Consider the following 27,133-nt stretch of genomic DNA (forward strand, 5'->3'; position numbering starts at 1 on the left):
CAAAAACCACATTCCCAAGCCCACAAATATACAACAACCAATTGGATGGCGAATGGAGGCGAGTCGCGTTTCCACGCTTTCCTTTCTCTCTCCAAATAAACTGTAAAAATGTGTTTACCGACAATTTTCTACACAATTTTATATCCCGCAAGACTCGGATTCTCGTATTCTCGGTCGCGGTCTCCTCCGACATTTTGTTTTCGCCTGGAATTTCAGCAAATTAGGGTGCGCATGAGGTCATATTAATGTGGTTAATTACAATAATTAGAAATTTAATTAAGGTGTGTGTTTGGTTGTGAGTGAATTTGCTTTTTCCACGGGGGTCGCTGCGGCGAATCGTCGTCCACTCAAATCGAATTTACATGTTAAAGCGCTGTAAAAATGTGCGGAGAGAAAAGCAAGAGAAATTATACGCCATATATAAACCGTATAAATACAATATAATTATGTACGGTTGTTATCGTTGTTGTGACAGGATGAGGTTAGGGGTTTGGGGTTAAGGTTTACGGGTTAAGCGGCAAAATGGCTAACTGCTCAGTTGGTTTTAGACATAGTTTTGGGTGCTTAGTTAGTTGCTTATGTGTTACTAACAGAGTTGTTGTGGTAAACGAATTGTAACTAAAATTATGCAAATTTCAGGGCAGCGGAAATAAATGACAGGCATTAATTTAAGATGCTTTGTTTGGTTTGAAAAAGTGAGAATACCTAGCATTTTAAGTGAATTGCATTAAAACTAGTGTCATAAATATTTCTTCATTGAGAACCAGTTACCTAGAAAACATACAATTCCAACAGTAATTTCCTCTAATACCTTTCCTTCGTCGGTCCAATCTAAATACAGTCATAGATCATATAGCAAGTTCACTACCCTTCAATTATATCTGCCCCAAAAGGCGCAGCACATGTTGTTAGGCCACCAGAACGAAACCCCACCCCCCTCCACCCAAAAACCGGAAGGAAGGAAACGGTCTGGTGTTTATGAGGGGTAGACCAGTTTATGACCCTTGGCCAGCCCACATGGCCGACTCCGCATGCCGGTGGTCTAAGGAAACCAGAATTTGAACATAGCGCCCCAGAAATGTGCGTTTAATTAGAGCTTTTACGTGTCATTGATTTGCCACATATATTCCACCAGTCATACACAAACATTCCATCTGGTATGCCACGAATTGGAATTAAGGATCCGCTGTACAATTTGATTTGTGGCCCGTCGTGTTCGTTTAATAACATTGATTGCGGGGGAAAATGCGTAACGAGTGCAGTTACAAAAGAAACGCATTATTTTTTTCATAAGTCTATTTTAACTTAACTTTTTTTCAAAAATAAAATTTAAGATGAAAATAAAATTGTACTCAGTAAAATGCAATTTAAAACTACAAATTTATTATGCCTTAGAAAACAAATATTTTTATAATAATTGTTGTTATAATAACTTGCCTGTTAAAGTTGATTTTTACTTTGACCACGATTTTATAAAATATGTGACGTGATGGAAAGTTTCCCAGTATGGGGCAGTAATCTTTAGATAAAACCCTTTCACATTTTGCAGCGTTTATCTTGGTTATTTTATTGTTACTTTTTTTTTGGCGCTGTGTGTTATTTTAAGAGGAGTCTTTGTTTTATTAAACAAAGAAATTTGACTGATTAATATTGGCGAACACATATCTAAATTTGTTGCACACGACTGATAATACTGTGAATTGCGGCCAAGAATAATTTCTTATCAATAGCCATCGAAGCAAACTCCTGATAGAGATAGTCTAATTTACAACTTGAAAGGCAAGCTGATCAAATGATAAGGTTCTAAGGCACTATAAAAGACGAGGTCTCCACCGCATTTGAATTCAGAGATCGCAATAAGAATGAATCGTTTGCTATTGAGTGTGCTAGCGCTGATCGCCTTGAGTGTCTGCTGCGAAGGACATTCGGACATTGACTTGCCCTCCGGGAAAATCATCAACGGCATGCCCGCGACAATCGAGCAGCACCCTTACCAAGTGTCCGTCCAGACATTACTGGGCCCCCATTTCTGCGGAGGAGCCTTAATCAAAGAGAATTTCGTCTTGACTGCCGCCCACTGCGTGGAGGGCCGTTCTGCTCTCGAGTTAAAGGTCCGTCTGGGCTCCACATCCTGGGCCTACGGCGGTAAGGTGGTCCTAGTGAAGTCCATCAATGTCCCCAACGACTACAACAGCGATACGCTGGACAGCGATGTGGCCGTTCTCAAGCTGATCTTTCCCGTTATCCTGACCTCCAAGATCCGCACCATTGAATTGGCGGTCTCTGAACCCGTTGCCGGAACTAACGCAGTGGTTACCGGCTGGGGCAACACCGTCGAGAACGTACCCAGTGGGTCACTAAACCTCCAGGCGGTGGAGGTGCCGATTGTTGATAGAGCTGACTGTGGCACTAGCTACAACCCATTTCGGTCAATCACGGAAAGAATGATGTGTGCCGGCACCGCCGGACGTGACGCTTGCCAGGGTGACTCCGGAGGTCCTCTGGTGGCCAACGGCCAGCTGGTGGGCGTCGTGTCCTGGGGCTACGGATGCGCTCGCCCCAACTACCCGGGCGTCTATTCCAGTGTTCCTGCCCTCAGAAGTTATATCACACAGGTCACTGGTTTGTGAATAAAAAAGAGCATTTAAAAAGATCTATTTATAGAGGGGTATCTTTAAACGTAAGAAATCCCATAAAATTTTTGTTGGATGAGGTTTTTGTGACACCACCTAAAATGTTAAAAATAGATATTATAAAAATAAATTTTCAGAAAATTATGGCATTTAACAAACATTCATTTTTTATGGTAAAAAAGATTAAGGAATATGCTGAGCATATTTCGACCTATTTGCTTAGGTAACAAAATAAAAAAGGTCGAGTTTTATTTTAAATTCAATGAGTAATATTTCTTTCTGGTTGTTTCTCTTAAAATGGTTCACATATACAGAATAATGGTTTAAAAGATAGTAAAGAGGTCGAAAAACATTATATAAAACAAAGAATGCAATTCACAAAAAATTTAAAGAAAACTTTAAAACTTTTAATTAAAATAAAAATGCTTTAATCGAACGTTAATGGTATTTATCTTTAACTAATTATCCAAAATGAAATCTACACTCATAAAAATTAATTTCTAAATTTTGGAAATCTCGCCATTGAATCGGCCTACCTTTGAAAATAGAAAAAAAATTTCTTGTTATTAGAAAATTGGCCTTTGAATACAGAAAACCTTTCTTGATGGAAAAAATTCAAGAAAGAATTTTTCTTAAAAATAGAAAAATGAAAATCTCATATGTTTGTTTTGCCGTCGCAGCCAAAACATTTTTGTACGTATTTAAGGACAAAATCACCTTTGAATATATGAATGAAATGACCCTAGAATATAGGAAAGTAGCCATTGACTTCCTTCGGCTGCCGAATGTTAACGACAAGAAAAACGAAGTGGGACGAAGGGCCTACTCGGACCGACTACTACCCCGGCTACCGACTTCTCTGATCCCCCGAGCGTCAGTTGTGAAAAAAATTCGTGAGTGATGGACGTGATTTTCAAGCGGATAAGAGGTGAAGGCTTTTTCCGAATATTCAAAGGTATGTAAATATATAATTTTTTGTATAGCGCGCGTACAATTGTATGTATGTAATAAAAGGATAAATTCAAAATCTCTTTACCAAGCTTATATCAATTAAGTTGAATTGTTTTTTAGCTAAGAGCTACGTACATACATACATTTGTACATAAATTTCTGGGTGTACAGTTCTATAATAACTTTATCTTATTACTCGCATTTTATTTATTTTTCAGAGTGAAAATACCTGCAGTTGCATCAGCCAAATAATTTGTTTGTCGAAGCTGTAATTTTGTTTTAAAACCTTCTAAGGTAAGAAAAATATGTTGTATTTGTTTGACATACTTATGTATGCATGTAAATATCTATGCATGTACGCGGCTCACCCGATCTGAAACCCGATTTTCAACCCTTTCATATTCTGCTCCTCTCTCTCGCTCGCTTGACCTACGCGTCGCGACGTTTCTCTCTTCTCCTTCTTAAAACTGACACGATCTGCCCTGCTTACATTCGGTCTCCCTTCGCGCAAAGGACTGTATGTAAATATATATGTATGTATGTACGTGTCTCTACCGTGCCTCTCTCTCTCTGAAATTCGATTTTCAACCCTTCATTTTCTACCTGTCTTGCTCCTCTCTCTCCGTCGTCTGTCCAACGTGTTTGTATTTTGGCTATTATTAACATTACATTATTTCAAAAAAGTTGTTTATCTAAAAACAAATCATTGATATCCCAATAACTCTTTTTTTATAGATGAGGAAAGGCGAAGAAAATGGATCACCTTAGGTCATATGAAGTTCAACAGACCTTGGGTAATAATAATGTTTTCTTGTGTCAAAAATGTGTTATTTAAAAATGTTTAAATGTTAAGTGTTAAATGTTTTAAATGTAAATAAATATAATATGCAAAAGAAAAAAATAAGTTACATTTTATTTTTAGGGTTTCAGTGTTAATATAAAACTTCCTTTCAAGAAATATTATTTCTTAAATCAAGAAATAAAATTTCTTGAAAGGAAATTTAAACAAGAAAGAATTTTTCTTGTTTAAAAGGTGCCTTTCTAAAAAACCCTTTCTTGTTTTAAGAAATTTAATTTTTTGAAACAAGAAACAAACCACCTTTGAAACAAGAATCGCCTTTCTTGTTTTAAGAAATATTTTTTCTTGTTTTTATGGTGGCTTCCTAAAAAACCCTTTCTTGTTTTAAGAAATTTAATTTCTTAAAACAAGAAATATTTTTTCTTGTTTTAATGGTGCCTTTCAAAAAAACCATTTCTTGAAACAAAGGTGAGGTCGCCTTTGGCAAAAATTCAAGAAAGAATTTTCTAGATTTTAAGGAAATTCTTCGATTTTTTTTTATGAGTGTATAAAAAAGCAATTTAAATAGTTAAGTAAGAATAAGCCAAAATAAAATGGCTTTTTCAATTTTGTGAGTACAAATCGTTGGCAAAGTTCTTTCGTTCGCCAGGTGAATACCGCGATTGTTGGCTTACTTCGGTTTGTGCGCTGCCGCTAAGCCTGCCATTCTTGACTTCAGAAAATCTCGGAGCTGAGCAGGATTCTCACATTTTATTTAGTTTATTATGTAATGAATATTTGCAAATCTCGCCGTCTGCCAGCGAGGAAAGGGCGTGGTCGCGGGGGACGAAGGACGAGAGGAGTGCACATAGCTGAAGACTTGAAGTAGATTTAATTTGCGTATGAAAAATTCCTTTTGCAGTGGCAGGAGTGGAAGCAGCAGCAATTCCCCAAACGAGTTAGCTCCACAGTTCCTGGCTGCTACTTTCTCCTTGCTCCTTTCTCTTCTCTCCTCTCTCTATTTCTCCCTGTTTCTCTCTGCGATTCTCCCTGTATTTGTCTGTGTGTTTGTGTCTTTGTGTGCAGTTGTTTAGAGGATATGCATAAGAATGCCTTGCATTTCCGTTTCAGTTTAATGCGAGTGTGTTGGTGAGCTTTATTTTCAGCGCTTGTTTTTCGCAAACAGTGATTTCCTATTTGCCCCCCTCCCCCTTTCCTGCTGGAAACATTTCCCATTCGGACTCCCAATCTCCCATTTTCCCCCATGCCTTTCACCCTTTTGGGCGGCAAAAGTGGAATTGCTCCGAGTTTATTTTATGCTTTGAGCAAAGTTTCGTTGCATATTTTAAGGCAGTTTTGCCGGCTGCAGTTATGTATGTACTATAGCATAGGAAAAAAAGAACAGAACAGAACGGAACAAAAACAATCAACTGCGATTTGTTGTGGAGAAATTGCAGAATTATGCAAAAGTCAGGAGGCCACCCTCCACCCAAAAACACCCCACTTTTGCGCCGCTTTAGAAAGCATATTTTCCGTGCTTGGCGGGCGTTTGTCAGTCAGTCAGATGGGCAGACAGATAGACCGACCGCCAGACAAGATAGTTCAGGCATTTGAAATAATTTGATGTTTTCATATTTATTAAATTCCACCCGCTCCCCTTGTGACCGACCTTTGGCAAACAACAAAGTGCCAGCAAATCAATTACAAAGCACACTCCACACATATATGTTTTCTCGACAGCTTTGAATCCTTTTCGAGTTCGTTGTCCGTAGTTCCGCTTTTGTTCCATTCGAAATCCTTTTCAGGTTGAGTTTGCATGTTTGATGCCTATCTTTAATTAGAACGGTGCTAGAAATTGATGACGGGCCAAGTCAGCGGCTCGTTTTGTTGAATGGCGAGAGCCGCCTGCCTCTATCACCGGGTAATTACCTGACAGGAAATGCAAATCTAGCCAAAGGATACGATTATTTTTCTTTCACATCTACACTCGATCGCCGGCCGCTTGCCCCCTTCCTGCGGAAAGGAGGCGTGTTTCTGATTCCTCTGTGTGTATGTGTGTGCTTGTGTGTTTGGCTTATACCCATTTTAAATAAAAGTTTCGACAGCTTGGCACAAATTTGTAACGAAAAGGGCTTTTCCGAACGGCCTGTCTCGGTCTCATCATAATCAGCGATGGCTGTCGAGCAGCTGCTGCCGCTGCTCACTTCTTTGGGTCACATAAACGGCAACATGTCAACCTCAAAAACCGCAAAACTTGGCAAATAAGTTTTTTTCTTCGCTTTAGCTTCTTACCCCTAAAAACGAATACCGGAAAAGCGGCTTCTTCGATTGAAAATCAACTCTCACACGCACGCCCAGGCTCACACATGTGTGTGTTGATTTGAAGACGCCAAATGAAGGTGCACAGTGTCCTTAAAAATGGAAGAAATGTGTTAATATTATGAGCAATACGGTTGGTTGTTAATAAAGCAATTTAATAAATATTTTTGATATTTTTCAATATTTTAAAAAATTGGTTTAAAAAAGTATTCAGTATTTATTTAAAAAGTATATAAAACATTACATATCGCTTTTAGAATTTTTCGGCTCTAAACTTTAGTCAATTTTTAATTTCTTAATATAGTTTAAAAAAGTGTCTTCAATAGCATTTTTAAATGTCTGAAATTTCAAAAACATATAATTTTTTTGGAACTCCTTGCAATTTATTATATTTAATTACAAACGGGAAAAAGATTAAAATTCTTTAAAAATAAAACAACAGTTTTTGCTTCTTAAAAATCCTTTGTTATTGTAGCTCAGAGAAACCTTTTAAAATTCCAAAAACTTTTCAAGTTTATTATCCCACTGTGTGCCGGATTTAATCCGAGCAAATATTGTGTTTCCTTTCGCTTCGAGGGGAAGCTGTAGCCAGGCGTTATTTTCAATTTAGCTGTTGATAAGCATAAAAATCACTGGGTTTTCGCTTTAAATTTTTATGTAAACAAGCCGGGACACACGCGCGTTCTCCCCCAGACCCACAGACGAGAAAAATCTGGCAGCTTCCTGCTGCCTTCTCACATGCTCAACTCAACGACCGACTATTTTGAAGGCAGTCACTTCAATGTCATGGCCCAGCGAGCTCCTTTCTGGCCAAAATGATTCTCATCAGCATATCAATGGCTGGGCGCCCCGAAAAGTGTGCTATGATTTTTTCCCATTTTAATTACGCAGCGTCTGTCGCGTCCTTGTTACTCCTGTTCCTGTTTGCTGTTCCTGCAGCATTTCTAATTTTACGCTAGACAAATTTTATATGACTGAATTATGTTGTATGAACCATGGCCAAGTGAACTGCCCGTTAATAATTTGTTAGAGGAAAATAGAAAATGAGGGAAACGCAAAACTTTAAACGCCTGAGTTTGGTTTTTCAGTTTTTCATTTTTCACTTTTTTTCCTTCTTTCTTTTTAATTAAGCCACGCTTTAAAAATGGCCCCAAATCAAAGTTGTCTGCGGCAGTTCCTTCAAGTATCATCAGCCCAGCATCACTTGCATACCAAAGCAGACTTCTCCGAATTTATGCTTAGCATATGCTTACGATGGCAGGACGATGGGTTGGGACGAGGACGAGCGGCCAAAGGACGTGGGCCGTGTCCTGGTAATGACAAGGGCTCGCTCAACTTGGGGACGCACGGATACGCAGCCATCCAAAAAGGACAACAAGCTTTATTAATGTTTTATGTGCATTGTGTGCCGCATACTAAATAGCAAGCAAGCATCTTGCGAACCAACAAAAAATATTCCATCCAACCAAAAGCGAGAAAACGTCCCGCCATTGACAATGTCAATTGAAAAATCTCATCCATGGACTGGCCCCAAAAAATGGGGACTGGGGGATGAGGGTCAGTCAATAAGCAGGCGAAGGCAAACTAATTAGTTCCAATGAGCAAACAAAACGAGCACCATTCAGCAATAATAGCTGTAATTGAGGGGTATTCTTAGGGTATTCGAGGCAGGATGAATGTGAAAGTAAAAGGAAGTGGGAAAGTATTTAGGATATTATTTTAAAATTAAAAAAAATTATTTAAATATGGAGCATAGGCAGAAGAATATTTTTTGAATATGCCAGAACTTTACAGAATTTCTAATGTAATTTTATTAATAAAAATTCAGTTTATTTTAAAATCTAAAAAAATACTTTAAAACTAGCATTAAATATTGGTAATTTTCTACTAGAAAGAGGAACATTTTTTAAACTAACCCGGAAATTTAAAGACTTAAGAATGAACTTTTATTAGAGTTATTCATTTAATTGAAAATGACTCATCTGTGCAGTTTTAATGAATTTATTTATCGACTTCAACCTTCAAGTTTCAAGCACCCTCAGGAATATAATCCTTGTAGATAATTACAAATCGAAGAGGTATCAATTCCACCATTCGCGTGACAGTTTGCCTTAATTTTTCGCGGAAACACCTGGCGAGAACAATGAAAATGCACTGCCCGAGGGAAAAAGGGAAAAACGGGGAGATAGCGTGAAGGGGAGACCGCAAAGCATTTTTAATTAAACAGCCGCGCGAGGCGAAGAAGTAGAGGAAAATGGAAAAGGAGCCAAGGAAGCACAGCTTCGACCATAAAATAAATCCACGCCAAAAGTATGCAACAAAAGTTTGCAATTAAAATTCAAATAACATGCTGGGCGGATGGGAAAATGTGAAGACTTCTATGTATGTAAGATATATGTATGTATGAAGTAGGAAGAACAAACAACTCAATGTGTTGAAAAGCGGCAGACAATTCTTAGAAAACCGCCAAAGCTCACTCCTTGCCACACCATCAACCACTGAGACATATGTGCCATGAATCAGACACACATACACGAGCGCGAAATGTAATAAAGCTTTGCTATGCCCTCGTCCTTTTTCATCCTGCTGCTCCTCCTACTCCACCTCCCCCGCTTACGCAATTCCATATCATGTTCGCCATGCGTTGTGCACTTTTGCGGGCAGTGTAGGTTGGGGGGGGATGGGAATATCGGGGACTTGCCGCGTGGCAAACATCATCATATTCATTATTATGACAGTTGTTGTCACAATTAAAACAATAACAAAAACAAAAGTCGTAAGTTTACATGGTAATTAAATATTTTAATATGCCTGCGTGGCTGCAGAAAAGCTGGTGGGGGGATGGTAAAAACCATCCCGCCATTTAGCACTCAACTTGGCTCCCATTGGAGGCTTCGCAGTTTGGTTTTTGGTCTCGGTTTCTGGTTTCAGTCCCTCTGTTTTTCGGCGACTGTGGAAATGAAGAGATCGTCGTGGCGGTGGTTAAAATTGCCAACAGCTTGCCAAAGTCTGCAGAACGCAACAAATTGTCAGCCATTGTGTGTGTCTGTGTTTTTGGGAGCTGGTCGGTACACTTGAACAAAGCATTAAGAGGCTTTCATACTTCCGCGGGGTTATTCCGGGAACGAAATAATTAATTATGTCAGTGGGAGCATTTTAAATTTATTTTCCAACTCGAATTTTCTTAGCCCCAAGGACTTTTTCGAAAAAATTATGTAGAACGGCAGGAAAGAAAATTACTAAACCTTTGAAATCACTTTAAAATGTGTCTAAAAGTATGCTATAAAATATTTCCAATCAGGAAAGCTGATAAAATTCGTATTTTATTTTCACTGCATACTTTTAGGCACTTTTTAAAACGTATTTTTGTTTTATTTTCTAATAAGTAACATATTATTTTTAAATCATTTAGCTAGCCTTATTCCCAGTGTAATTTTAATTTTCTAATTGTGAAAGTTGTGCGTAGAGGCACCCACATGCCTACATATACAGTCAACCACTTGAACACTCATCATCCTTTAGCTTCAGATGTCGTCGTATGAGTGATTTCCATTTCTAGCCCAACTGTTGCTCAACTTTATAACTGAAGGGGGAGTGCATGAGTGGATTGCGGCATTTCGCTATGCATTTAATTACAACTTTATTTAAATATTTTCTGCGTCATGTCGCGCTGTCAACATTTTCTCCTGCTGTGTGTAGTGTGCTGTGTGTGTTCGGCTGTTCAGCAGCCGCTTAAACTTAATTTCCTCCTCTCCTTTTCATCGGTTTGGCATTAATTAATTCAATTGAATGCTGCGTCTGTCATTTCCGCTGGATTCGTTTATTCCTTCGCATCCCATCTCCTTCTCTCTCGTCGGCGTCTTCGTTTTAATCTGATTTGAGGCACGACGCACTTTGGGGGCATTATTGAATTTAAAAAAAAAAAGGAAAAACTTTTGCGATATTGCTTATTTCGGTTAAATAAGACAATTCATTCAATTTGTGGCCACTAAATCAACCATAATAATAACCACAACAAATGGTCGGCCGCATACAGAAAAGCTAAACGAAATAAAAGGAAAGGTTGGGGGAAAGTAGAGGCAGCAACCAAGCCGCAAATTCAACGCCCAATTTGTGCCGCGCTGCTGCTTCCGTTGTCAATAACAATTTACGGGATAAGAAACAGGACGATGCGAAGGACAATAATCGAAAACGGCAGCAGTAGGAGTAGCAAGTAGCAGCAGCAGCCGGTCAGTAGAAAATATATTTCCTTTCTCTGTTTTCTGTTTTTTTTTTTTGTTCCTCTAATATTAATAATCCGGCATACGCAACGGACCCAGGACCCAGGACCTTTGAGGACTACGGGCCCAAAAGCGATCAGCCATCTCTAGTCGGGGCCAACAAATGAGCTTGGACAGAAGGAAGAATGGAGGCGATGGCGATGGTGCTCCTAATGTGTCACTGTTGGTGCCAATAACAATAATAAGCAGCAAAACAAAGCCTAAAAGCTGCCAACCATAAATTCACTTGGCAGTTGGGGGCGTGGCAGTAGACGTTGACAATGTCAGGATGGCTTGCAGGATACAAAAGGAACTGTTGAGTGGATTGGAGTCGAACCTCCAGAAGCCCCAACCCCAAAAATCCTGTGCCAATTTGTGCTGAAAATTTATGAAAAGTTCAATTTATTGTGCGACATTATTTCAGCACATAGTTGTGCCCAAGGAGTCGGGGTTTTTATGCCCTTTGAATATCCTCGGAAATATTTGGCCAATGGGGGGCTATTAATTTAAAATCCATAACCCATAAATGATGGCTTAAGGAATGGAAACTTTATAAATTACTTCCAAGGTTCCATTAAATTTCTATACTTTTGTTTTAAAGATCAATCACTTATAGGGTAAACATCAAGTCAACAATATACCACCGACTTTTCTTGTTTTCTCTCCAGCACTCTAGCTATATTTTATATTTTATTTAAAAACTTTCTGCATTTTACTTGTGAATTACTCACACATGAAAGAAATGTTGGCATATCAATTTTTATGCCATACGCATATGTATTATTTTAGCATTTACATACGAGTGGGTGAGTGTGTATGGGTGTGTGAGTGAGTTTTGTGTGTAAGGTAACATATGCCATAAATTGCCTGAAGTGCTCTACCGACTTTCCCTGCTCCCTCATATTTCTGCTCCCAACCATTTTTCAAGTGGCGAACAACAAATGCCTTGGCATTATTGAAATTTCTTGTTTTTTTCTCTCTTCTTTTTCTCCTTTGTTTTGTTTTTACTTATGGTTTTGTTTATGCGGGCCAGACAATAACCCTCTCTGCGTCGCATCAATTTTACATCAATCCATATCGAAATGTATGTATGGCATGGGGTTTGAAGCAAGTTGATTTGCATATTTTTGGTATTTTTACTCTGTTTGTTCTCGATTCTTTCACAACATTAGCAAACGCATCTCGACTTTGCAGTCCGCCCCCACACTCACTTTTTCGACTTTCGCTGCGAAGTGCAGATGAAAAAGTCAAATTTTACGAAATTTATGGGGCAGTTTGTCTTGCGAAAAGCATGTTGTGCTCTTGTGTGTGCGTATGCCATTTTAAAGTAATTTGGATAATTTTTCATAAGCTTAGCACTTTAAGCAACCAGAAGTTGTGTGTTTGATATGATATTGCAATATTTTGTGGTATTTTGTTGTACATTTTGAATGACTGTTTAAATATTTTATTTTCTTGGGATGAAATTCCCACAGATATTTAATCCTCTTTTTTGTAGTATTTTGGAATTAAAATATTATTTAACAGGCTTAAGAAAAAACACTTTAATTTGTAGCACACGTTCTTGACCAACATGGCGTATGCATAATATTTTAAAGAGTTTACTTTTTTAACATAATGGAATGAGTTTAATGTTCTATATTTTTATGCATTTCAATCCTTTTTATTTTTGTATTTTTTAATTAAAATCAGAAGAAATCAGAAGGCACAAAAAACAATGAAATACGTAGACGAGATTTTTGAAAAACATGGCGTATGAGTAATGTTGTAAGGAAATTAAACTTTTTTTTACAGAACTAAATGAACTTTTTAAACATTTTTCTACATTTCCATTTGTATACATATTTGTATACGTTTGTGTCGTCATTATATTTTCCCAATTTTATCTACCTGTTCTCATTCATTTTCTGAGAGGATTGAACATACTTAATTGTTATATTTTGTGAAAAGAACTCTCTGGCAACAAATTAATTAGTTAAGCTTTGTTGTCATATTGTAGCTTCATTAATTAAAACCCCGACAACGGCGAACCCAAACGAAAAACGCAAACCAAAACCTTGATCCCCAGATTTGCTCTAGGCATAGATAATGAATAATGGAAGCATGAAAGTCATCACGAGGGTTGAGGCTCCTCCGACATGAATAACTTTTTGCCCGTTCTGGGAAATTCGGATCAGGCAAGCGTTTTGTCAAAAAGTTAAGTTGTGCATTTTTCTGGCCAATAAGGAAATTATTTTACATGATTCGGCATATCGAAAAAGTGAAAGTAATTACGAGCGAAAGCAGCACTATCATCCTCATCGCGTATAGAGAGTCATCACATGGCTTAGAAAAACGGAAGAGATTCCTTTATCTGTTCAGTAAGGGGAATTCGAAGGATTTTTAGTGTTGCAAATTGATGGCTGTTGATTGCTGTTCGTGATTTGTGAGTGTGCATATTATTAGGATCTGTTTTGTGGTATTACCAGGTTATTTCGTTTGCACAAGCTTTTCTTAGGTAAAGGATATGATATCATAGTAATCTTAAAAAAAAATGTTCTGCATTTCAAATTTTTTTCTGCAGGCACAAATAAAAATATAATATTTTTAATATCATGTTATTGGGCAACATGGCGCATGGGTAATTTTTGAAAGATTTTTTTTTGTTTATTAAGAAAATTTAATAGAAATTTTAATTTTTGTTAGGATTAATGGAATAAATTGAGTAGAATATTTTAACAATATTTCTTCTCTTCAACAAGAAGCTTAAACTCTTCAGTTTGACTTTGTACCCATAATAGTTGTTCCGGCCAAAACTGATTGCTTCGAAAAACAAGAAATTCTTAACCGCAGCAACTCCCTGAAGAGTGCCAACCATTGAGTTATTGATTTACTGATTGAGTTGCGGCCCCTTTTCCGTGGCATGAGTGTGGTGTCCCCTGTACTTTCTTTTATCGGCAACTTTTGCCTCTGCTACCTGGCTGCGCTTTCACTTGCTTTCTGTGCTTTCTTCCTGTTCCCGTCATACCATCATATTGTCCAGGTTTACTTTCGAGTTTCTCCCCTGTGGTTAGATAACCAGGAGGCGGAGGAGGCGGACGAGGAGGCGTTTGCAACCCGGTGACAATGCGCGCACATGACCCCTTTTGCTTGACCTCACTTATCTTACTTAGTGGTTTAGTGCGTCCATGGTCGGTGCTGTTTTAGTCTGTTTTAGTCTGGCGTTGGTCAAAGACAAAAGCCGTAGTTCCCATTGACGGCCCCCGCATCGCAGGGCACTTTTTGATATTTATGTCGCCAGCTGTTGGCATTAGTGGGCGACTGGCGACTAGCTTTTAAGGCCAGCAAATGTTGGGTGTGGTGTGTATATGTGGCGGACACACCGCCCACATTTTGCCAACGTTCTTGTTGTTATTATTGCCGTTGGCGCATTAGGCTTGGGGTCACAAAAGCTTAGGCTTTCTGGAAGAGTTTTTGCGGCTGCGGCTGCCCAATATCCATTCTATCCCCATCTGCTTTTTTCTTTACCCCGACAACTGATGTGTGTGCGGGCAATAAACTTGTCGCTTGTTATTATCGTCTTAATCGTCTCCGACTCGATCTTCTTTGGGACATTAATGTATATGTATTATTTTTTTTTTGTGTTGTTTTGTTCTTTTATGTACTACTCCCGCCCTCTTGGTAATTGCCCGTCTTTGCAACAGTTGGGCAAAGCATGAAAATTGATGAAACTTTCAGTAAGTACTCCGTGAACTTAGTTCCACTTGCTAACTTCTGGACGACCTGCGGTGCTGGCTTCGCTCCATGAATTTACATAAACCCTTGGACTAAGGAACATTTATCAAATGTTCAAGGTACCTACCGTATCCACGGAAATATTTTCATGACCAGGTTTACTAGAAATGCTCTTTGGAAAATATATTTTATGTTCTATAGTTGCTTGAACTAAATAGATATATTACAATAATTTTAACTATTTATAGAATTTTTACCTTCCTATATACATTTTTATTTTAAAATCTAGTAAAGTGTATGTACAAATTAATGGCTCTTCTACCGAAAAAGAGTATTCCACCGTCTTTGAATTGTATTTGGCGTATGTTTATTTTTTTAAATAATGCGTTTAGGGCCACGTGACAAAGTTCTGAAACACAAATGCCTATACAGTGGCCTCTCTTCTCCACTTTCCTCCATAATCTCGGCGCGTCGCGACATTTGCTGCATAATAATAAACAAAGGCAAAAGACTGTAGACTCTAGACGACGGGCAGGCAGAAAAAAGTCAGCGACAGGCAGCGATTTGAGAAACAATAAAACAAGGACTAGCCGTGAATGGAGAATTTTGGAGGTGGAGTTGGGGTCCTCCATCCTGGGGAGGTTTTCCGTTTCGGCCCGGGATGAAACAAAGGGCCAAAGAGGCAATGCATACTTTACGGCTATATGACTGTAGGCTTAGCGACAAAACATTTATGCTTTGTTGGATTTTGTAAAGGAAACTCGGGACCTGACGGGATTCTCTTCGTCTGGTAGTTTTGCCAAGTTCACGGGGCGGCGGCGGTGGATGAGGCAACATATTAATTCTCAGCTCAAAGGTTAAGGTGAGATGGAGATACAGAAGTTCGCGCTGGATTGGGAAACAGCATGGTTTTAGGTTTATAAATGGGAAAGGAAAATTGGTGGTGGGAGGGACGACTTTCAGAAGATTGAGCTGAATGTTAAATGTACTAGTTGGGTTCCCGAGGTATTTTACCTGGAGAAAACGATTTTTCTTCTCGAAAATGGAAATTTGCATTTCAACTTTGATTAAAATGGAAGATAACCAAATATTTTTAATCTTAATAAGAAAGAAAAATATCGCCTAAATTCATTGAAATCTTGTAGAAAACCTTAAACTTAAAGGTTTTTACAGGAGTTTTTATAAAAATCTACAAAAATAGGTATTTAAAAAATGTTAATGCATTCCTTTAATTTTTTATTGATTATTTAATATTTTTTTAAGCAAAATAATATTTTTCGACATAATAAGATAAATTAGATAAAAGAGCTTGATTCTTATCTTTACTTATGGATGGTTAAATACATTTAAAATATTTAGAGCAAAGCGAAAAATAGTGTGAAGAAATGGAACTCCGTTTGAAACTTAATGAGATACATCCCCAGAATTTCAAATTCCCGTTTCGTATTCAGATGAACCTGCGGAACGTGAGAGCGTCTCCTTGAAATACATGGAATTCATTTTAGTTCCTCAACTTGACACCGGCTTAGCGTGTGTTTTTCAAAGAACTTTCGCCAAGTGGCAACGGCCAGAGGAGTGTTTGCCAAAGTAATTTCAGCTATTTATCAAGGTATGACAATGCGGATTTCGCAGGCATTTTAAATGCCAGCAAATCTCAAACTTCAGATTTGGCCACGTGTAGAGTGGAGCTACCTGAAAAGCTGAAATCTGAAAGCCGGAGGCAAGATGGCAAACCTTGGCCACCTTGGGCTTACTTTGCATTGTTTTCCTTGGGAGCCGACTTAAGTGCGCACAACAACAACCACATTTGGCTGCCAGCCATTTTGCGGCTGTTGCCTACTTAAGGGCGTCGCCGCCTTAATGCGTGTGTTGAACCAGCAGCAAAGGCAACAAGAAGCAAAGAAACAGCCAACAACCAACAGGCAACATTGAGTATCAAGTGCTAGACAAGTTTTTCCGACTGTCCATCTGCCCGGCGGCTCTTTTGGCAGCTTATAAATAACGCAAATTAAACAAAACAGCACAAAAATGAAAAAGAAACTTTGTGGCTGGAAGGAAACTTTTTCGTCCATCATGATCAACATCAATATACATACGTATATATGTATAGTAAATATGTATGCATGTGTATACTCAATATAATTTCTGTCAAAAGTTGAAACTAATGAAAGCCAAAAGCCATGCTAATAATAATAAAACTTTGTCCTGCACTCCTCTCGGCAAACTTTTTGCATTGTCCCTGTCGCTCTCACCTCCAAAATCCAAAAACCCGCACTCACTCACCGGCACACCGAAACATTCGGTTGACACTTGGGCTTTAGTTCGGTTTTGTGATTGCTCTGCCAGTAGATACACCTATATATACTGTCTACCGTATACTGTATACCGTATGCATCGAATACATTTCATAAATATTATGACAAGCTCAATAAAATATCAAAGCATACTTACTGGGGCGTCTACGTGCGTGAAATGAAAGTGAAGCAAAGAGATTTACAACTGGCTTTTGGATGCTCTTTAATAATAATATCAAAATAAAATATCTATAAATGATTTACAAATTTGATTTGATGTATTTTAAATAAATTAATAATTTAAAGTTTTATTTTAATATAATTCGAATATTTTTTAAAATGTTTTATTATTTTTCCAATTTTTAGCTGCTTATCGGTTTTTCTATAATATAATTGCATGTTTTACATTTTTTGTTGCGTCTAAAATAATTAAATTTTTGCTTTAAGATATTATTTATTTTTCCAAGTATAAATTGTTGTGTAAAATATATTTACAAATTTTTAAAGCATCGAAATAATGTAGCTGATATGCCTTTGTTGCTAAGCTTCCGAAAATCCCCTTCAATTTCGGGGATCTATTTAGGCTTTGGTGATTTTGGTTTTTCTCCTGGCAATTTGGCAAGTGCCCGGGACAGTTTATGAAATTGCCAGGTTGTCTGCAGAACATTCCTTTTTCTTGTCATCATCGTTGTCCTGTTTTTGTTCTTGTACCTCCTGCCTTTGTTGTTTATCTGTCGTTTGTCGTCTTGGTCGCCGGCAATCATAAATTGCTAGGGCCTATTCGTCGGGTGGAGAAGGACATCGGACATCGGACTAGACCAAACCAAACCACGTGTGTTGCGTCTCATAAAGTTTGCGGCATTTTAAGCTGCCCCAGCTTACTAGCTAATCCCGCCTAGAAATAATGAGTGTTGCCATGTGGCCGAGCGTCTTGCGTCCTGTTTTCCTTTTTAAAAAACACACACAGATAGATTGTAGGGTCCCAAAAAAACAACAAATCCCCATTTAATAGAGTAGGCGTGAGCCCAGGGGTGATGGGCCTTGAGAAATTCCGCCATAAAATATGCTGTGGTCTTTCGAAATCTTCCCTATGAGCACAACAGAGGCTCGAATAGTTTTTCCATCCAGCCAAAGCAAAACCGCAGGACAGTCAAGTTAACTTTTTCATGTCCATGCCTTCGGGCGAGGGATTCTCTTCCCTCTCGTCCCTCTTTCGCACGTGTTGACAATTTTTTGGCCACAACTTTACATTAGGCTAGAAGCAAAAACTAATTATATTAAAATGTCATGGAAAATTGTTCTTATTTTCATTTTTATTTTTTGTCTTTGCTGCTGGCGTTGGTTGGCATTGGTTGCTGGGATTTTGAGTTTGGCCAACCAGCAGTTGGTTAGTTTATACAGTTTAATGCATACACAAACGTGTGAGTTTGCCAAGTCATTTTTGGCACAGGAACTGTGAGATGTGGCTACGAGTTATGGGCCAAAAGTTGCTGGCGAAACTTTGCAAAGCCTTTTAATGGATATTTAAATGAAGAGTTAAGTGGGTCAGGACGGTGGGAAAGGGGCTGAAAACCCAATCAACACAGTCGATAACTAACTGACATGCAAACTAAATGGACGGTATTTTCTCTAATTGACAATCCATAAATATTTGATGCTGCATCATCATGGCCAGTTGATAGTTTATGGCCTAGTTTACTTTTGCTGATATCTTGATAGCCAAATGGAAGTGATAATTTCCATGAATATCTGTATTTCGGGGTTTTTCCCTGACAGTTGACAGCCGGTTGAAGTATCTGTTTCGATAACCTTCTTGAAAGGGTTGTTCTGCGAGAGTTGGGTAAACAAAATAATCAACTTAAAACCTTGCCTTTTGAATTGTATACTTTTTATCACCTTTACATCAATGTCAGCTTGGACAAGGTTCTTTCTTACAATTCAGAACACAGTCGGAATAAAAATTAATCTTTAAGCTAGGATACAATACTTTCGGCGCCCACATCTGTAAAGAGTTCAGAGATCTTATAAATTAAACCTAATTTGTTGGGTCTAAAAAATGTTTAAATTATTTTTTTGTTTTATTTTTTTGTTTAAAATTCTTTTCAATAATTTTCTCAGTGTTTGCTCAAAAGTAACACGCTTTTAATTTTGATTAATGGCATCATTGTCGACATTTTGGCCCGCATCATTTATTTGCCTGACTGACCTTCGCATTCGACGTAGGCCTCTCTAAAACTTTATCCCCGAAAACTTTTCTATTTTGTTGCTATCGATTCCATGATGAATGGCTCCGTGCGATTCGGTTGACACTTCGGTCGCAAACCGGGCAGAAAATTCCCGGAGACCAGGAAATACGTTCGCTTTAGCAATTTAATTAAAATTTTCCACTGCATACTTTCCGAAAGAGTTGGTCATAATCGCTGGCTGCCTTTGCTTCGGTGTTTCTCAACTGGCGTAAAGTTTATTTTTATTACTCTTTCAAGTAACATTAAAATTTAGTTGCATACGCAACAGCTCAGTGGCGAAATGGGCGGTGCAGAGGGGGGTTTGGCTATAAAAATCCTCCAGTGTAAAACTATGCTGCGCTTTTATAAGTATTTTATTTGTAGCATCCCGACGGAGAAGGAGGAGGCAGGAAGCTCTGCTCTCTGTTCCTTAGACTCAGCAGATTTAGCAATGCTTTGCCAAAGTTGCCGCATTAAAAATACAACACGAGGGTCGAGAGTTGAGTATTGAGGGTTGAGGGTCGAGAGGTTCTTGTTGGTTTGTGCCAAACACACAGAGTTGCAATTTGCCCAATGGAAGGGATGAGGATGAGGAAAAGTGCCTGGGGGCTAAAGAGTGGGAAATGCAATGAATCGTTAAATTTAGCATCGTATTTCAATGCAATTCAGTAGAACGAAACGGAACGAAACGAAACGAAAACGCTTCTGATGCTGACAGGTGAATTGCAGCTGTCAGTCAGTGGGAACGACAGAGCCCGTTCGGCTCATCTTCTCGTTTTCGAAAGGCATCTTTTTCCTGTTTTTCCCCTGTCTGCCAAATGATTTGTCGCCAACATGGCCACATACCTACATATATGTACAGATGTACATATAGAAATACATAAGGACTTATAGAGCAGGGCAAGCGGCTTAGCAGCTCATCCTTCCTTCGGCAAGGAGCATCTTATGACTATTTGCTATGGGAAGCGTTTCCATTACTTCACTGGGCTATACAACCGTAAACCCCTTTCTTTCCGTTTGGCCCATAAAATGTTACCCACTCGCACTTTGCACTTATTAAAAAGTCGTACACTTGATGTGTGTGTGTGGGGTAAATTCTGAAATTCTGGCTTCGGGCATAAATTGCCAGAATGTAGATGCGAACGCGGGCAGGAGGCCTAACTTTCAAGTTTTTCCCTAACTAGGCCTGGGCCATAAAACCCAGCTGCATACTTTACGATTCCATCCAGCATATGCTGATTTTACTTATATATGTGTTGATATATATGTATATACACATATCCAAAGCCAAAGTAGAGATATTCCCTTTTTTCCCGTGAATGCCACACGGGGTCAATTTTTATGAGCATTTTGGCATATTGGAAAATGGGGCCAAAAGTTATGGGTATAATTTAAAACGGAGCACCACAGAAAAAAAAAAGAAAAAGGAATACAACGGTGGAGATGAAAGGGGGCGGACATATCATATGTTTGGCGTAATTTAGTTGCCCCTGTGGCAAAGTCGAATTTGCAAATTTAAAACCTTTAAATGTTACAAATAAAGAGTTCAAGTTATTGAGACTTAGTAATATTAAATACTGCTTCTGCTTAGTAATTTCTGCTTCAACTTCAAATGCTTAAGTGGAAATCGTATATAAATATCCAACACCGAACACTTATAATAAAATAATATTGATAAAACTATTTAGGATTTTAATTTAAAGGACTTCAAATAACCCTCTTGTGTGAAACTATTTTAAACTAGAGACCTTGTTTAATATTTATCTTTAATTTGAAATAATCCACTTAACTTTTTACCTCGCCAATCATCCTTTTATGTTCCACTTGACCCATTATCAATACCATCTCTCAATTTGCACTTTAACCTATTCTCACTACGTCTGGCCCTGTTTTTCATTTCTATTTAACTACGCCCCTGATTGGGCAAAAAGCTTATAGAATATTTTTTCATAAAATCAATTCGAATTTTCTATTTCATGAGCTGTTTTTTTCTTTTTAACTTTTTTTTTCAGGGGCCATAGTAAAAATGTTAGTATTAATTTCCATATAAATTGCTTGAATGCGCGTATTGGTATTTGTGCCCGGGCTTGTATGTGTGTGTGACGAAGGCTTAGTGTGAGTGTATGTATCTATAACTGCACATTTCAAACGCTCAAATCAATTTGCACATATCAACAACGAAATTGTTTGCTCAATGTGGACTGCGTTGCCAGAGCTTCACTTCAGTCTTTTTTCTTTTTCCTTTTTTTTTCTTTCCAACCGAACGTGCGAAATGAAAAATCAGCAAAAAGTTGCACGCGAGCAAAACTTGGCTGCAGTTCAGTTTCCTTGATTTTCCATCCATTCAACCACCCACCCAATTTTATGGCCCGCGGCCTGTGTATCTATGTAATCTACAAATTTCATTTGCTATGCCTTTAATCTTTGTAACAAGAAGAAACGAAGTATCAGCCACAAATAGCACAAACATAATTAAATTTATTTAAATTTTATCTCTGTATTTTCGCCTAAAACCAACAGCAGCGAGCAGTGCCGGCAATCCGGCAAATAAACAAAAATCCCTGTTTTATGGCCTTAATGATACGCTTTTTATGAGTCGGCACGGAAGTGGAAGTGTCTTGAATGCTGTCTGTTTTTCCGTCTGTCTTTTTTTTTTCTTCTGCATTTGCCTTCAGCCATTGCCATGCCATCAAATTGTTTAAGCAAACATAAAACTTTACAAATGCGAGAAAAAATATATGTATATTTACTGAGAATTTGCGTTCGCCTCTGAAGTTGGCAAGAGGCGTTCGTTGGAGAAGAGCTCATTACAGCCACAAAAACCAATATGCTTATTGCTGATTCGCCGCCAGCTCAGAGCCGTGGCTATAAAAACTGTTAACGTAAGCGTAAAATGCTTTCAAGTGCTCCGCAAATCTAGCAAATCTAGCAAACCCACGCTGGAAAATCATCTTGCGGTGGGTGTAAAGACGTATTATTTCTTTCCCCCCATTTTTCCGTGTTTTATAATGAGCAAAAGCAACAATTGTGTTGTAGGTGGCAAAATTATATTTCCTTTTGCCAATTTTGTGCCAGCTAACTTGGCTTAATTTCCAGCAAAGAAGGAAAAAGTAAATCATTAAATATTAAATTGATTTAAATGTTCGACAAATTTTTCATTATAAATTGCAACTATATTTTTTTTGCTGCCTCCTTAACTTATTGCACAGAAAACTTGTCCGACCAAAGTTGAGCCCAGAAACTTTGGTAAATGATACACAGACTGATAGACTGACTATGCCGCAGCAACAGCAAATTTGCCTCTATTATGTGCAGCCATCGCAAACCAAAATAGTCTGCCCACAAAAAGCGGTGGCCAGAGGATGCTTGCCTTGTGGAAAACTTTAAATTATTTAGAATACTCTTAGTTGGCACAGAGTACAATGTCCCCAGGGATTTTTTTCACTGCCCTTTTTTAGGGGAGAAGGCAAAGGCAGCTGGCAAATATTATTTATTTTGTGGCTCAATATTACTTAGTTGCAAGTGAGCGATTGGTTGGTCAACAAATAAAGGAGAAGGTTTTATAAATGTAGAAAATATTAATTTAAACTGTAAAGGAACTTTAAACATTTAAGTATTTAATATATTATTCTTTTGTTACATTTAAATTAAGAAGACTTAATAAAGGTAGATATGTTAAAATAAATTAAACAACTTAATATTTCAAAAATTATAGTATATATATATACTAAGAAAATATGTATTGAAATCGAAGGTCTTCTTTTTAGGTATTTAATAAATAACTATTTTGATCAACTTAAGTTATATGTAGTTAAGGTAAAGTAATAAGTATTTAAAATCCAATTTTTTGTTAAGTCACCCATTATAAAATAACAACGTTATAAATCCAATAAAATGCAATATAACCAGAGCTTTAATCACATATAATTCGCGTTAATCGGAAACCAAATTTGTCGTCGTTCTCGTGCGCGTTTCGTAACGTCATTACTAACCGGTCTTGATGCCCATTACAGATGCAAATTATTCGGATATTCCGTACATACAATATCTCACACGTAAGTCTGGCTGCGGCCTTAGGTTGCTGTGTTGCCCAACAATTTAAATGTCGCGTTTTATATTTAATTTCAATCAAAAACTGATGCAAAAAAAAAAAGAAATGAAAATGAAAATTCATAAATCGAATTGATATGTTGGGTAAACTACTTTACGTTCTGGGTCGAAAGGAGCGTATGTCTGTATATACAGAAGGCAGGACATGATGCTATTGCAGCATGCAACATGCACATGACAATATTTTTGCTGGTTGTTTAACGTTTCGTGATTTTTGCCAGATTTTTAATGCCACACATCTGTTTTCCCTGCCGCCGCCTGGCTTCCCTATTCCCGCAGAATCCTTGGTATCCTTGGTATCCTTTTTGCACCACACTCACACACACACACATCTGCGCGGCACGTACGTTAAGCGTGTGAGTCTGTCATAGTGTGTGGGCAAACAACATGCGACGTTGTATTGACAGCATATTGTGACAAATATGTAAAAAGAATATATGAAAACACTCGCTCGCAGGAGCCAGGAAAAGCGAAATAAACGAAATAATGGAAATGCATTCGAGTTATTCAGCACAATGGCTTTAAAATCGACTGATGCCTACTTAATGCTCTTAGCTGAAAAATAAATCACAAAAAAAGAAAGAAACTAAAATTAGTCATACGAGCATAATTTTGTACAAAATAAATGGAATACCAGAAAAAAATCCTTTTTTTTTTAGGGCTTACTCAACCCGATTAGCAAGGAAACCCAGCACATGTGTGGCATCAAAAACCAGAGCTTGAAACTTTAAATATCTAAGCCCCAGTCATCATATCTGTTAGGCCGCGCTTTTAAGCCCAGTTAGTAACCGACATTTGCCATGTTCTTTTGCCACCCTCCACAGATCCACCGGAGATCATCAGGAAGCCGCAGAATCAGGGAGTTCGAGTGGGCGGCGTTGCTAGCTTCTATTGTGCGGCCCGCGGTGATCCGCCTCCATCGATAGTGTGGCGCAAGAATGGCAAAAAAGTTTCGGGTAAGTTTCCACCCCTCTATAAACCCATTCAAGCCTAAGCCCTCTGATTTTACGTCGTCGTACAGGAACCCAGTCTCGTTACACGGTGCTGGAGCAGCCCGGCGGGATTTCCATACTCCGGATTGAGCCCGTACGGGCGGGACGCGACGACGCCCCCTACGAATGTGTGGCCGAGAACGGGGTGGGCGATGCCGTTTCCGCAGATGCAACTTTAACCATCTATGAAGGTAAGTGCCATGCCGTCATCGACATCATCGTGTGCAGTTATTTATGGCCTTCGAGTGCAGTTTCCTAATTGAACCCCACACGTTGGGGGATGCACTGAGGGAAATTCTTAAATTTTTCATTGGGAGAGCGATCGATCTTTAAATAGGATTTATTAAAAAGTTTATTTTGTGACCTGTACCTTTAGTTCATGGTTGGATACATTGTTATAAAGCAACGCTTTGAAGATTTAAAAAAAAAATTACTTACTGGGATTAAACCTCGGTTTTTGTAGGACTTAAATTTTTTTTGTAGGTTGTCCTCAGCTAAGATTGAGGTTAGAAAATTTCAAAACAATTAATAATTATTAATTATAATTATAATTTTTCCCTATTTTCTACATTTTTTCTACATTTAAAAATTGAGTAGATTTTAACTGATCCAAAACAAATATTGACTTTAATTTAGTTGGAGTGGTATTTAAATTTCGACAAATGTTTTGTGAGCACGGACTTAGATTTTTTTTGTGTGCTTCAAAACAAAGTTTGTAATACCCATCTAACTGAATCCTTTTATTTTCCGGTATACGAAGAAAAGAGTCGTGATAGAGCGACACAAAAAGTTTCGTTTAGTATGCGTCGCAATGTAAACTACGTTCATACATTGATTTTGAATTAAAACTGGGCAAAGAAGTTGGCGTAAATGGTAAACTTTTGCGTAGCGAAGCTCAAACCACCAGGCCCCCAAGGGTGGCGGTAGAAAGTTATTTGCCAGCTTGTTTGTGTGGCTTAAATTACTTGCCAAAATTTACTTTTGCTTATTTACAACTGTGCAAAGGATAAAGTTTTTGCTCTCTAAGCCTAATCAAGTCTGTGCGGGGCGGATGGGCCTGGATAGCCAGGCAATTGAACTAATTTGCTTAAACTGAGAGCAGGCCAAGTATTTATACATTCTGCCGTCCTCTCGTTTTCCCTTACTCTTTTTCGTTACCAAATTATAAACAGCAAAAAGTTCAATAACAAAAATTGTTCTCCCTAATGGGACTTGAGCGTGGGAAAAGGGAGAAGTTATAACTTTTAATGAGATTAAAGCAGCAAATTATTTGGTAAATCAACGCCAATACAAAATACATATTGATCGATGGTCTCTGGATGGCTGGGTTTATTGGAGGCGAACTCAAAGTCCTGATAAATTAATTAAGAGCCTTCTTGGCTTATGGCTAAATTAAAAGCTTTCAATATTTTTAAATTGATTATATTGTTTGGGAAAATTATTGATAAATATTCATCTAATGCAATATAAAAGGAGCCTAAAAAAAGGGGAAGTAGCTTCTGCAGCCAAAACGGCTTGACATAGAAGTCAACAAAATTTGCAGAAATTCGTAAATAATTAGAAATAGTTAACCCAAAAAGTAATATTGATTAATTTCCACGCTTTTTTTATCTCGAGGTTCCGAGTGTTAAAAGCTAACGAGGCGAGTAAATTACTTTACCTTGGCCTGCCTTTTTCAGACTTGTGCAGAACTTTTACCTTCACTCGCATGGTTGTTAGTCCCCGCTAAACTACACTAATTACTTCCCCCATATCCATTGGAGGGGTCCTCCATTCGCTTTTGAGTCTATCAGCGAGCGTTACAACCTGCCACAAATCAAATGCACACCAATTACGTGGCGCCAGAGTGCACAGAGAGCATAATCAACTCGCATAATTAACAACTAAAAATGCAAACGTTGCCACTACTGGCCGCATAAAAAGACCAAGTGAGTGAGCGACCGGGATAGAGACATTGTGGCAAGGTGGAAAGGTGGTACAGGTGGTAGTGGTAGGTCCAAAACCGAACCAGAGTGTATCAACAAAAATATGTTTCTCCTCGTTCACCTGGCCGTTATGTGTGCAATTTTCACACATTTTGCGGTTCCCTTTGGCGGCCTCATAAACAACCAACAAACAACTAGCTAAAGCCCAAAACAACAAAAAGAACAACAATAATAAACAAGCTAAAATAGCTGGCAGACAGTAGTAAATTATAAGTTGGAGCTGTAACTCCTGGACTCGGGGATAAAAGTAGTGCACATTACTCATACGCCGCGCGTACATAAATTTTCCACCCCAGCCTTCGGGTACGTAATTATTTTCCGTTTACAAAATGTCTGCCAAACACCTGGAAGTCATCAGTGAAGCAAAAAGTGGGTGGAAGGGGGTGTGCGATTATGGTGGAAAATATGGTGAATAATAAACAGATTTACCCACCAAAAATGGGAAAGAAACCGAGGGAAATTACATGAAAAATGAAATAGTTGTAGAACTTAAAACCGAAATTTATTACCCCTTTTGCTGTGCAGTTTCCCTCTCTTTTGCTTTGGCACTTAATTAAAATGTTGCAGCAAGCTAGTTGTCAAGAGCACAACATTCATCCAGAGATTCAGCTGAAAGAATCTGAAAGACCAACATGACCGCCATTCGCCAGATAACAAAGTCACACAGCCATGAGCAGCACAGCACACAACATGGCTAAAACGAAAATCCTGGCTTAATAGCAAAACAATAATGCAGCCAGCAAATGGAAGACAGCATTATAATAAATACACTAATACCGAAAAAAAAGAGTAAGGAACAAAAAAACTTATCGCTTGCTATAAATTTAGTTAAAGCGTGCGGAGAACAGAAGCAATCAGCCAACAAATTGTAAA

The 27,133-nt window shown here is 38.2% G+C and overlaps 2 protein-coding genes and 1 long non-coding RNA gene across 8 annotated transcripts in view; all 3 read left to right on the plus strand.

Annotated features, from left to right (window-relative positions):
- Lar (tyrosine-protein phosphatase Lar) overlaps positions 1-27,133 on the plus strand; it is a 129,662-nt gene that overhangs the window by 38,555 nt on the left and 63,974 nt on the right. For 5 of the 6 annotated variants that reach the window (XR_011417730.1, XM_070212123.1, XM_070212125.1 and 2 more), the window contains exons 4-5: positions 24,108-24,239; positions 24,305-24,466. Coding sequence is in view for 4 of the 6 variants with exons in the window: in XM_070212123.1 (XP_070068224.1) it covers positions 24,108-24,239; positions 24,305-24,466 (294 nt within the window). In the remaining 2 variants the exon portion in view is untranslated. Of the gene's footprint in view, positions 1-23,207; positions 23,229-24,107; positions 24,240-24,304; positions 24,467-27,133 lie in introns of those variants that run through there. The other variant, XM_070212128.1, reaches the window with a different exon arrangement.
- LOC138912311 (trypsin-like) lies at positions 1,839-2,957 on the plus strand. The gene has a single exon (XM_070212666.1). The coding sequence runs from the start codon at positions 1,863-1,865 to the stop codon at positions 2,628-2,630; it is 768 nt and encodes a 255-aa protein (XP_070068767.1). The 5' UTR covers positions 1,839-1,862; the 3' UTR covers positions 2,631-2,957.
- Positions 3,542-4,449, plus strand: LOC138912005 (uncharacterized). Its single transcript, XR_011417638.1, has 3 exons — positions 3,542-3,588; positions 3,803-3,878; positions 4,320-4,449. It is a non-coding gene; the product is annotated as an uncharacterized lncRNA (long non-coding RNA).

Source organism: Drosophila takahashii, chromosome 2L (assembly GCF_030179915.1).
Source record: "Drosophila takahashii strain IR98-3 E-12201 chromosome 2L, DtakHiC1v2, whole genome shotgun sequence".
Lineage (NCBI taxonomy): Eukaryota > Metazoa > Arthropoda > Insecta > Diptera > Drosophilidae > Drosophila > Drosophila takahashii.